General features: G+C 39.5%; 1 protein-coding gene across 4 annotated transcripts in view; it reads right to left on the bottom strand.

Moving 5' to 3' along the window:
* Positions 1–11,411, bottom strand: part of LOC102500602 (cell surface glycoprotein CD200 receptor 1) — a 48,157-nt gene extending 36,746 nt beyond the window's left edge. For 2 of the 4 annotated variants that reach the window (XM_027774459.1, XM_006155119.3), the window contains exon 1: positions 10,996–11,409. In XM_027774459.1, coding sequence (XP_027630260.1) covers positions 10,996–11,059 — 64 coding nt within the window. In that variant the 5' untranslated portion in view covers positions 11,060–11,409. Of the gene's footprint in view, positions 1–10,995 lie in introns of all 4 variants that reach the window. The other 2 variants (XM_014590371.2, XM_006155120.3) reach the window with 2 other exon arrangements.
* Between the last annotated feature and the right edge of the window lie 1,730 nt (positions 11,412–13,141).

Raw genomic sequence — 13,141 nt, 5'->3', positions numbered from 1 at the left:
GAAATTTCTAGACAGGAAGAATCAAGATGAAATCACGTGAGGAAAGTCTTAAAGTAAGAACGAAGTCACCCTGTAATCGGATCACGAGGTTATGGGTGACCTTTACGATCTGTAAGGAAGTACACAGTACAGAGGCACCAGCGGAAACCAGATTAAAGGGGTCTAGCAGGGCCGATGGACTTGGTCTTTCAAAAATAAGAGAAATGAAAGAGTGGTTTTATCCTTTCATGTCAAACTTCAGAGACAGAGATGAGCCGGTATCTGGAGCTGTGAAGACTGAGAACAGGGGGGAAAACAGCATGTCTGGGGAGAAAGGGAGAAGTAGACCGTGCAAGAATGAAGGGAGGCTAACTGCTAAAGTAGGATCCCAACAATACCCAAAGAAATCCAGACGAAGAGCCAATCTTTTCATTTGAAAAGATTGGGATTCCTCTCTGAGAGAGAAATGAAAAGGGTAAGAATGGTTACAGACATGAGAGATACTTTGAGGCGGTCAGGTTAACAGTGTGTGAGTACCTCCTTAGTGTTGTAAAGTAACCAGGCAGAACTCCAGGGGTGACAGAATGAGAGAGGCAAGGTCCCTGCTCTCAGAAACCTTACCCTTCAGGATGTTTAGAAAGAGCACGTTGGGTGGGTAAGTCAGGAACTGAGCAGCATCTGCTAAGCACGATGGGACGCTCTGGGTGAGGAAGAAACTAGGAAAGACCTACTCAGTGTTCTGAACGCTGGCTCCCATCACCTGCAAAGATTTCTGAAGGCCCAGAGACCAAGGCCCTGGGAAAGTATAATGAAGTAGGCTTGTGTAATAGCACCACGGTATCTCAGAGACTCTGTCTGAAAACTAGCTTAAAATTATTTGTTAGAGGGACCAGCAGTTAGCGTAATGGCTGTGTCGCTGGACTCCCACGTAGTTGACCGCGGTTCGAGTCCCAGACCCAGTGGCTTAAACTCACACCAGATGCGTGTGCGTGCGTGCCCAAGATCCCCAGAGGAGAAAGGAGGAGAAGGGATTGCGGCGTGACCATCCCCCCTGGGGGGTGATTTCTTTCTTTCTGTCTCTCTGTCTCTCTCTGGCTGGCTGGCGAACGCACGTGCCCTATAGCAAAAACCTTTCCAAAAAAAAAAAATTATTGGTTAGAACAATCCCAGGGGACATCTAGGAGGGAGCCAATTAAGGAAAGATAGATAGAGTGACTTTTCTTTTTTTTTCTTTGAGAATAAAAAGTACTAGCTTGCATTATGTGGGATCTGCCAATTTTTACCGTTTGGGCAGAATGGATTATACAACCAGATAGTCTCATGTGCTGGGTAAACCTTTGAGAACAGGTAGCATCTCATGCTAAAGTAACAAAACGGCAAAGAAGCAGAAAAGAAGTTGCCAGACTACGTAAATACAGACAGATGAACGTCGCTTTCACCAAATCTCAGAATTTTCTCAAATAACATCCTTCAAACACACAGGTTTCCCCAATATCAGTAGAAGAAGAAAAATCGTGAGGTACTGCTTTCTCCCTAGCTATAATCCTTTCTCCTTTCTTTGCTATTTAACTTCTAGAATGAGTGGTCCGTGCCCACAGCCTCGATTTCCTTCCCACCCACTCGTCCTCAAAGCGAGCAACCTTCCCTTCCCACACTCTTCTACTCAAACTGCAATTCCGAAAGTTACTAATCCCTTTGTAGTCATACTGGCCACTTCTCAGTGCTTGTCCTCCTGGGTTACTTGACAGATTTTTATATGATTAACCACTTTCCTCTCCTAAAAACCCTCCCCTAGCCCCTTCATCAGCCTCTAGTACTAACCCTCTGATCTCCCTCTCTCTTCCCCGTCCTCACAGCCTACTCCGAATCTTCTCTGCAACCTGTGGGTTTCTCCTCAGACACCTTACATGGGTATTTCTCTGAGGTCTCACCTGCTCTTCTTCTTTCTCTGCACTTTCTCTATTTCTTCTCTACCCCTAGAACTTCGACTGACCTCTACACAGGCTACTCCTCTTGTTCCCACCAGCTCAGCGTTTGCAGGATGCATGAAGGCTGTTTGACCTGCCTAAAATGTACATGCAGCTCTTCTGTTTCTGCTCATCTTCATTTTTAACTTTGTTTCCTCGAGGAAGCCTTCTCTGACCCTCAGACCAGATCTGACTCGCGGGGTACATGTTTCTGTGGCACCTTACATGTCTCCTTACACACTTCACATTATTTAATCATTGGCAATAATATACGTAATATCTATCCTCCCTACCGGATTCTCAGCCCCAGTAGTGTGGGTTTGGTGTCTGTCTTCTCAGGTATCCCTGTAATGAAGCGGGGTGACTGATACATGACAGACTCTCTACCTGGCCCACGTTCTAGTTTCAACTTACTTTTCCTAAGCAAGAAAATCAGAACTTTCACTACTATTTTTTCCACACTTGAATTCATGCTTTCATTTCAAGAAAAGCATATATAAAAATCTTAGATTTTCACACATACACTTTTTTTTTCCTTCTATTTTAGGTTTTACAGAGGTATTTCAAACTCAGCTCACCCATGAAAAAGTTGGATAGTATTGTGAGCAATTCGTGGAACATGCCTGGGCTTTATTTTCCCATTTATGAAATGAGAGAATTTAACTTGAAAGTTTCTGAAATCCTTTTCATCTCAAAGCTCTAATCATCTTTTTTTTTTAAGAATTTTTTAATCTTTTTTTTTTTTAAGAGATTTTTGCTATAGGGCACATATGCTTGCCAGAGAGAGAGAGAGACAGAAACAGAAAGCAAGAAATCACCCCCTAGGGAGGATGGCCACGCCACAATCCCTTCTCCTCCATTCTCCTCTTGGGATCTTGGGCATGCACGCACACATGCCCGGCATGAGTTTTAAGCTGCCAGGTCCGGGACTGGAACTGCAGTCAACTACATGGGAGTCCAGCAACATATCCATTATGCCATCCCAATCTAATTTTTTTTTTTTAATTTTTCATAGGCCACATATGCTCACCAGAGAGAGAGAGAGGGAGTAAAAGGAAAAGTGTGAAAGCAAGCCACCAGGTTCAGGACTCAAACCATAGTTTGCTATGTGAGCACACTGCCTTAACCACCACGTTCCGGCTGGCCCCCAAAGCTCCATTCTTCTTAACAGTATCAAAAAAAAATCTTCATCATTTCCCAAATAAGGGAATTACTGTCTGAACAAATTAATCAACTTCTTATAGATGACACAGCTAATAGTGAGAGCTTTATTATAGATCTTTAAAGCCAATACAGAGTTATATTAGAACCTAGAACTTAGAGAAAGAGGAATGAGATTTTATTAAGAAAACTGAAAAGCACTAAAATATTTCACGCATGCATGAAATTTAGAACACAACAAGGCATCGAATAACACGACATAGTCAATTCCAGTGTCTGAGACAGTATAACCCCACCAAGTCGATATCACTTGATAAACACGCAATGACATTAAAAAGACATAGAGTGGAAGAAAGTTCCTTTTCCTCTTTAGCTAAGTAACCTAAAGGGGACAAAATAGTGGGTCATCAGATAAGTCATGACACCTTCTTACATAGAAAAACATAGAAAAATATAAAAAGAATTGCCTAAAGCCACTGGGGGAGTGAACAAAACAGGAAGATTCTTGAGGGAGTTTCAACCCTTGGTGGTAGAAAATGGCTCTGAGTTCATGGCACAAATTTCTGTTTTGTCCCATTTTTACTGATGTTAGTCCAGGAAGTACTATAGTTGGAATACATTAAGTAGTTAAAACTCTGATAGAAAACTCACAGTTTTCTGAAGAACCAGATGACAAATTTCAGGACAAACACAGTCTCCAAAACATGAAAGGGCCGGCAAAAAAAAAAAAAGAAAAAAAGAAAAAAAAAAGTTCTAAATTCTACATATAAACACAATCCAGACCTCTGTTGACCCTAAACTACACATGGCAGGTTGGGCTTGATGCCGGCTAGCTGAAGATTTGAAAACTGAAGTTGGAAATGCCATCCAAGAGACAGAGTTTACAGTTTGAGTCCAATCCAAATGAAATGCTTTAACCATATACGTATTAAATAGATATCTCGACAGAGCAATATAACAGAATCCATGTAACATTTGCAATCCGAATAAAGTTATTCAACATACAGCAAATGGAGACCAAGAAAATATGGCCCATTCTCAGAGGAAAAGACATCGAGGCAGACCCACCTCAAGTAGACCCAGATATTGGAATGATTGATCTTAAAGCAGATATTAAACTGTGTTTGTTGGTGATACAAGGAAAAATACATGCACAATTAATTAAAAAACAAACAAATATTGGCAGAGAAAAACAAACCATTTTAAAAAATAGAAATCCCATGGGGCCAGCAAATGGCATGGTAGTTAAGGTGCTGGACTTCCACATAGTCAACTGAGGTTCAAGTCCCAGATCTGGCGGCTAGCTTTCTCACTTTTCCTCTCTCTCTGTCTCTCTCTGTCCATCTCTCTCTCTCTCTGGTGAGTGTGTGTGCCCTATGGCAAATTAAATAATAATAATAAATAAAATTAGTTTTTGAAAAGGGAAATCCTAAAATTTAAAAATACTGTATCTGAAATACAAAGCTCACTAGAGGTGATTCACAGAAAACTGGGGAAGAGAGAGGAAATTGTCAGTAAACATGAAACCGTATCAGCAGAAATGATCCAGTCAGAGGAACAGTGAAAAATATTTGGAAAATAAAACATCAAGAGACTCAGGGGCCCAGCCACAGTAGCACAGTCAATCGGGCACCACTGCACTACACTGGAGCCACACAGGAGGCCCAGCGCAAACCCATGATCAGCCTAACATGCCAGGTGTGTCTACATCACCCATGATCCTGCTGGCTGGAAGGTGAAGAGGACTGCAGTGTGGCTAGTGCCTGTCAAAGGTATCGCTCAAAAAATGAATTAAATAAACTTTAACCAAAAGAGAAAGAGCGAGAAACTCAGGGACCCGTGGTGAAGTAGCAAGAGCTCTAGCATATATGTAAGTGAGTTCTAGGAGAAGAGTAAAAGACTTGGCAGAAAAAGATATGTAAGTGAGTTCTAGGAGAAGAGTAAAAGTTTTGGCAGATAAAGTATTTGAAGAAATGGTGACGGAAATTTTTACCAAACTTGTTAAAAAAAAAAAAAAAAAAACACATAAATTTACAGCTTCGAGAAGCTTAACATTTCCTAAGCAGGATATACATGAAGATAATAGGTACACACACATACATCAGACGTGCTGAAAATCAACAACAAAGTAAAAAGGTTGAAAGCAGTCAGATAAAAATGACAGATTATATTCAGGGGAATAATCATTTGAATGTCTACTGACTTCTCATCAGAAACAGAGAAACAAAATTTTTAAAGTACTAAAAGACAAAAAAAAAAAAAAAAAAAAAAAAGTCATTCCAGAATTCTATATTGAGCAATAATATGCTTCAAGAATGAAAATGAAATAAAGACTTTTTTATGTAAAAGAAAAGTAAGAGAGTGCCTCACCAACAAACCTACATTACCAAATATACTAGAAGAAATGATTCAAGCTGAAGGCCAGTCAGACCAGACAGTACCTTGGATATTCAAGGAGGAATGAGCAGCACAGGGGACAGAAACTAGGGCAGACATAGGCTGCCCCACATAGAATCCCATTCAAGGACTGGCTCCTGCTACTAAGAGTACTGTTGGCAGACAACCTTCAGTTTTCAGCATCTTCAGGGATGGCTTTAGTTATTTTGCCCAGAGTTAGACTCTTGCCAGGGCAGCCCACATTCAATGGCTGTTTAAGATGGAGATACAAAGGACCAGTCATTCTGATTCGATACAGCGCCTCTCGAAGGCAAGTCTGGCTTCACAGCTCCCGGCAGGGTCAGATGCGCTCATCAGATGGCTGAGATTACAAGTGGGCTTTTCCCTCTGCTAATGAACATTGTGTACACAAAACTATCTCAGAGTCTGATTCCAAGGAAACCTGCAACCGCATCAATAACTCAAAAGTAGCAGAGGTTTTTTTGAAAGAAAATTGTTTCTTCAGAAATGGAAGATGTTCAGCCCTGCTTCAAGCCAGGATCTTCTCTGTAACTGCTTTCCTGAGGTATAAATAGGATTTTGTTCTTGGAATGGATCTGTGTTTTCAGACATAAAAAGCATATAAATTCTAGGTATGAAAAAAACTGAAATCATGGGCCAGCAGGTGGTATGGTGGTTAATAATGGACTCCCACATGGTCAATTGTTGTTCAAATCCCAGACCTGGCAGCTTGCTTTCTCACTTTCTCTCTCCTTCTTTTTCTCTCTGGTGTATTAAAATAATAATAATAGTGGGAAAAAAAGTGGAACAAATCATTTTCTTTAAAAAAAAAATTGGAATTCTTTTCTTAATGCAAATGTGCCTACAATGTCATTTCTTCCTACAAAACAAGACAAAATAAGTTTATCATGACTACTTTTGTTAGTACCAGAGGGTGCATGAGCTTGCCAGGAAAATAGACAGAGACAGGGAGAAAGAGAGACCCCATCAATGGAGCATGGTCAAGTGGCATTCCTTTTACCTCCATTTCTCCATCCTTTCAGGATTTGGGGCATGCATATACACATGGTCATTATGTTTATCAAGCCATTAGGTTGGGATTTGAACCATGGTCAGCCGTGTGGGATCTGGCTCCTTATGTACAGCGCACTTAACCACTGTGCCTCGGGGTCAGCCCATAACTGTGACTACTATATGAACTTATGATATTCATTATTTTTTAATAGTTGTTATTTATTTGATTCTTACTTGCTATTAATAGCGCACAGTCCAAAGCTATTCATTACCCTACTCCCTCATCCTAGGCAGGAGTTATCAAATGTGTATCAGTGATAACAAGGAAGAAGAGACAAAAATTTATTGATAGTTGCTGCATTTTGATTGCTGTAAAGATTAATTTATTGGGCACCACGTAAAACCAAATAACTTTTATTAACTAGCATTGTTGACTAAACTACTTGTGATTTTATTCAGAGGCAATTTATCTCTTGAACTCTTTCAGCCTTCCTCAGCCTACCAGCATTTCCCTAACCTCTCATCTTCCTCTGAAATCTCAGAAGGGTCTCTCCTCCTACTGAAGGTTAAGCACTCAGTGTATAACTCATCCTATCTCTCTTCTAATTTCTTCATGAATCTTGGTTTCTGTTACAAAGAGAAAAGAGATTTCTGAGGCACCTAACACTCAAATCTAAAAATCTCTAGTACTTTATCATTTTTAGCTCTACTGATTTTGTGAGATCATCCTATTTGTGAAGACCCACAAATGCTGGATTTTTTTCAGTCCCTATAAGAGCTGTCCTCCTCAGCCTCCTCCTTCTGCTGAATTAAACATAAGTTTCTCAATAAAGAAACTCCCTTCTCAGTTACCAATGTCTCTTCGTGGAATCACAGAACTTCCTTTTTCTTTTTAATATATTTTATTTCAATGTCCTTTATACATTCAATCACATATGTCACTTAGCTTGCAAAGTGGATCTTCCAACATGTATACATTTCTCACCAATCCAGTTGGGAATACTATACACATCATCTTCAACAGACAATAACCCATCTCTCTGTCTCATAAATGCCCTGCCCCTCCATTTTTCTCCCCAAGAAATCACAGAACTTTCTAAATTGAGAATCCCAGAATAGACGCTCTTGACTCTTCAAAATAAATCTTTTACTACTGCCACTATCACTCAATGGAATGCGTGTCCCATTATTCTCCCAAAATACCACCTTATCCTATTTGCTTGTTCATAAAATAAAAGATGCCTCCTCACTGTCTACTCCACAACTCAGTTCCTTTGTTTAACTAGCAAGGACCTCTGAAATTCCATCTTATTCCTTCTGTCATAGAACACCCCATCTCTGTTCCATCCAACTAAAGTTCTTTCTCTCCCTGAACCTTTGTCTTTGTCCATCTATCCATCCTCTCCTCTCAGTTTCTTTCCCTGCTTTTGCCTACCTATCTAAACCTGTCAAAGCCCAGCCATTATCAGACACCCATCTCCTCCATAAAACCTTCAGCAACTGCAACCCACCATGATATCTTGCCTCTTCAGACTATAATTTTTTCTTCTTCTTTTTTTTTCTTTTTTTTTTTTAATCAATGACAGAACTCATGTGTGCACAAGAGAGTAGAAAGAGAGAGAGTTCTGGTCACCGATCTCCAGTTCTCCTCCTTCTTCCAGGCCTCCACCCTGCCAGATCCTGAGCACTTGTGAACACATCCAACAGGTTCAAGGAGGCTCCAGGATACAAACCAGGAACCTTCTTATGTGGGTCCGATTGTGTTGCCACTGCACCACCATCTGACCCTTTTTAGATTTTTATTAGGTTCATAGACAATTTCAAGATTTACAGATTTTAAATGTTCACCAATTGTTTCATCTTGACTTTATCTACCTAATTTAAATTGCTAGTATCTTTTAGGTACTATTCTTCCTATACACATACACACACACACACAACACACACATACACTCAGTGCTCTTTCTTTTAAGAATTATTTTATTTAATTTTACTTATTGTCATTATTTTATTTATTTGTTTGTTTGTTTGTTTGTTTGTTTATTTTATTGAAGTTGACCAGAAAGAGACAGAGAGAGAGAGAGAAGGAAAGTAAGAAAGCAAGCTGCCAGGTCCGGTACTTGAACCACGCTCAGCCATGTGGGAGTCCAGCCACCTTAACTACCATGCCACCTGCTGGCCCCATACACACTCAGTGCTCTTAATAAGGACTTTCGAATAATTTATTAATTGCTTAAATATGAACGTTTAGAGAAAAACACACCTATAAATGACTATAACATGCAAATTTACAATTGTCACAGACTAGAAAAGGAAGAAAAGACTGAAATTAATGAAGAAAAACACTTTTCTTTTTCACAATTGCTTTTACCCTCTTTTTTCATCATTTGCAAATCTGCTAAAGCTCCCCAACAGCCCCATCTTGATTTTTATTTTCTCTTCTTGTAACTGCCTGCCCTCTAGAGGCAGATGATAATGAATGACTAAAAATTAGCCAAAGAACAAAGTGGAGGTTTCTTTGTCAGTAATTCATAATCACAAAATCAGTAGCTTTTATAAAAGGTGGAATGATTTTAATAGAACAGCAAAACACAATTTGGACATAAGCAAAAATCTAGAAGACAAGAGAAGGAGGAAGAAGTGGTATGAATATTTGGAGTACAAAGGTCAGGGGCCAGACACAAGGTGGATAATTTAGGTTGTTTTTATTTTTCCCTTCCAGTGTTTTCTAAATATCTAGTCTACTAACTACCACTTTGCTTGAACTCATCAGCAAATAAGCAAACAATTAAGTGGGTAAACCAAAATAAAAACATATGTATGTTTTATACCTAAATCATGAGTTCTTTTGCTCTTTTGTAGATCCGTATTGTACAAAGTGAGTTATTTCCGTGTGGCATATTAATAACGAAGGAGTCTTAGTAATAAAGACATAAAGTCAATGCCCCAAGGGGTTTGCTTCTCATAATTCTAAATTATTTTATAGGGAATTTATCTTGCCAAATCACTGCATATAAAGTAAGTTGCCTTTTATGTTTTGATCCTAAATGTGTTGATAGCTTTATAATGATACAAGTATATACTTCAGAGATTCGATAAATGTCGTATCTCCTAGTTGTGCCCAGCAATGGTTTTAAATTTTAAACCTTTCAATGTTGAACATTCAAATTGTTGAATACATTTTCATCCTTTTTTTCCCCTAGTCCCTAAAGTAATAATGCTATTTGACACAGACAGCGTCTTGCCTACATGGCTTTCCTTGCCAAGTTAGGTCCTGCACAAGATCTCAACTACTGAGAGATTCAGATCGCCTGATTTCTTTTTAAGTGAGTACCATAACCCATTAAGTTTATAACTAAGAATTGGCTTCATGTTTTTTCAGTGTTAAGAATAGTGGTGCTTTCTTGAAAAGTATAATGGTTACGTATTGAGGCACACTGTCCATGCCAGTGTGTAGGGATGCTTACTGACACGCATTACTACTGAGGTGACTCCACCGCATCCTCCTAGGGTCTAACCTTGGGCAAATCATCTCACCTCTCTGAGTGTTTCTACCTTGGCAAAATGAGATCTCTTCCATGCCTACTTCACTGGGTTGTCCATGAAGACCAAAGAAGAAAATGTACATGAAAAGTCTTACAGAAAAGTACTGTAATAGAGTGCAAATATTCTACATGTGCTCGTCAGCACGATTAATATTTGGAAAACAAATTTTTTTCTAGACAGTATTATAAAGTTATTTGGAAATGAGGGGGGAGATACTTTTTCTTATTTCAATTATCAAATTATAAAATTTCAAACAAACTACACTGTTCCCTTGCAGCAGCTCCATCTACTAAAAGTGAAACCTGAAAACTCCCTCCCACATTAACTCCTACCAACCCTCTCTAGTGAAACCAGGACACCCCCACAGTACCCCTCAAATTCTCTATAACTCCTACAGGAACTTCAACATTGAGGAGGGTAGCCTCTGACCCAGAAAATGGGCATGTTCAAAATTAAGTCAGACATATACCACAAACACACCACCATACTCTAAGCATATCATATTCAAAAAGCACCTAGTCATAGAAAGGGGTAAAAAGCAATAAATTATCCTAATTGAGACTATTAATGTGGAGCTAAATGAGTAGAATTATTATTTATTTAAAAAAAAAAAACAGAAAATCAAAAGAACCCAAGCAATTTTTATTGCTACGGGTATGTATGTAATTTATTCTGTCCCATTCAAAAAAGAAGAGGGAGGAATAAGGAAGTGAGCAGTAAGGCAAATTATAGTGATGCATATATTACAGTAAGATACAAAGTAAAACAAAGGAGACACAGAGAAAATTAAGAACAATAAAATAAATCTGGGAGTGGCCCCTCTGTCTGTGATTGCAATTGGCTTCCATTCCCCCTTAAGAAAGGCAAAGAATACTCAGAAAGAGCTGAGATCACGTGTCTCATCATTTTCTCAAAGAGCATTCCAACTTACCAGCCACGAAGATGGTCAAACTCAGTAGGAGTACTAGGTCAGAAGTTCTCCAAGGACAGGGCATTTCTGTTTTCTTCGTGTTCGCCTCTCACTCAGTGTTTCTCCTCCACACAGGTAAGGAAGGAGCCGTGAGCATGGTGAACTCTCTGGTCAACTTCTCTGTGCTAGGTCCTTAGCCCTTCAGTAGCAGAGCATTCCTTTCCTCCTGGCTCCTTCCTTCAACTCTATGTGTTCCAGACTGATTAGTAACTTGGGAGAGAAGAAACTCTTCTCTGGAACTTGACACAGCAACAGATTTCCTGTACAAAGCAATGAAGCAAGGACGGAGGAAGCAGATTGATTGAGTTATCTTTCAGCTCATTGGTTCTCTTCTCACTTCTGCTGTACACAGATAAACTTTACAGTAAGGCACTGAACGTGACCGAGATCAACAGAGTTGTCTACATTGCAAGATGTTTATCTGTTTTGGGCCTTTGCCTGTAAGTTTCTGAATCATGATCATTTTTCAGAACTTTCTCCAGGTTGCAGCCTTAGTATTCAAGTCTGAAATAAAGTATCTTCCCTTGAAAATTCTTCTGTAAAATTACTGACGACAATGCAAGTCAACCCACAATCCTAGAAGCACCATAAATGCAATCATTTCCTATTGTTACTGCTACCATGTACCAACAATTCGGTGGCTTAAAAGGACGCAAATTTGTATCTGACAGTTCCAGAGATCAGAAGTCCAAAATAGATCTTAAGGGGCTAAAATTGAGGTTTTAGCAGGGTTGCATGCCTTCCAGAGGCTTGTGAGAATACATTTCTTACCTTTCCAGGTTCTAAAGAATGTCTGAATTCCTTTACTTGCAGCCACAACATTTTGAACTCTGCTTCATCTCAAATCATGACTCTTCCAGATCTCTTTTATAAGGACCCTTGTGAGCCAAGTAATCTCCCCATCTCAAGACACTAAATTCAGTCACACCTACGAAGTCCCTTTTGCCATGTAAGGTAACATGATCACAGGTTACAGGAGCTAGAACAGGGACATCTATCTTGGGGGGGGAGCATTTTTCTGTCTATCATAATTTAGTACTTACTGCCATTCACTTTCACCTTTGAAGAGTTGAACTAATTTAACCTAATTATAATAAACATCCATGTTTTAATTACCACACATCTGCAATGAAGACTTTCCAGAAAAATCCTGCCTTAGCTAATTAATATGCATTTCGATTACATCTAAAAGGGGGTGGGGAGGGGAACCTCTGTGGGCTAAGACTTTCCTACCTCTAGGCAAAACTCTCCAGGAAGGGGAAGAACACTTTGAAAACAGGAAAAAAAAGATGAAATAATATGCACTTTTTTTTTCTATGTTAGCAGTTCTATCTTCCCTCTTGTCAAACATTAAGCTACATGTATTTCCTCCCCTTCCCCTTCTCAAGCTTCCCTTCAAGTGAAGCGATTCAATGAAGACAGTGAAACCAGGTCTTTGAAGACTGTGGTAGACTATAACAAACACATTTTTTCTTCTGGCTCATGTTTAACCAGGTGTCAGGGAAATCAGTGACAAAATGTCATTGAGAATATAGCATTCTGATTTTTCTACCACATAGAGGTTAAGATGCATGGTGGTTAAGACCATAAGCTTTGTTAAGATAAACCCAGAGTTAGGTCTCTGATATGCAATCACCAGCCCAGTGAGAGTGGACAAGTTTCTCCATGAAGTCTCTAATCTGTTTCTTTCACTTAATGTCATATGGATATGAGTTTTTTTTTTCATGTGCTCAAAGTTTTATGATGGTCATTTATTTTATGATGGTCATTATTTTTGACCATCATAAAATACTGAGCTAACTGGCCTGCCTAGGGCTTAACGTGACTTTCCGGCACAGCTTAGAGTAAAATGTTTCATGTTTGCTAGTCTTGAGTTCTTCCCACTCAGCTTCTCTGGTTTGAAATGTTCAGGCAATACCTTTCACAGACACACTCCTGTACACTCATCTGAGGTCAAACCACAATCTTCAAGTGGCAGTTTAAGAGTCAAGGCGGTGTACCAAAGCCATAGAACTCACAAGTAGATTTGGCAGCCTCAGAGTTTATTTCCCACCCCCTTGTCCCTTCTGTGCCCACTCATTTCCACAACCTCCCAAATCCCCCCTTT

This window comes from Tupaia chinensis, unplaced genomic scaffold (assembly GCF_000334495.1).
Source record: "Tupaia chinensis unplaced genomic scaffold, TupChi_1.0 Scaffold000437_1, whole genome shotgun sequence".
In the NCBI taxonomy this organism is placed as follows: domain Eukaryota; kingdom Metazoa; phylum Chordata; class Mammalia; order Scandentia; family Tupaiidae; genus Tupaia; species Tupaia belangeri.
The sequence above is the reverse complement of the archived record's forward strand: the minus strand, read 5'-3'. Positions and strand labels throughout refer to the sequence as shown.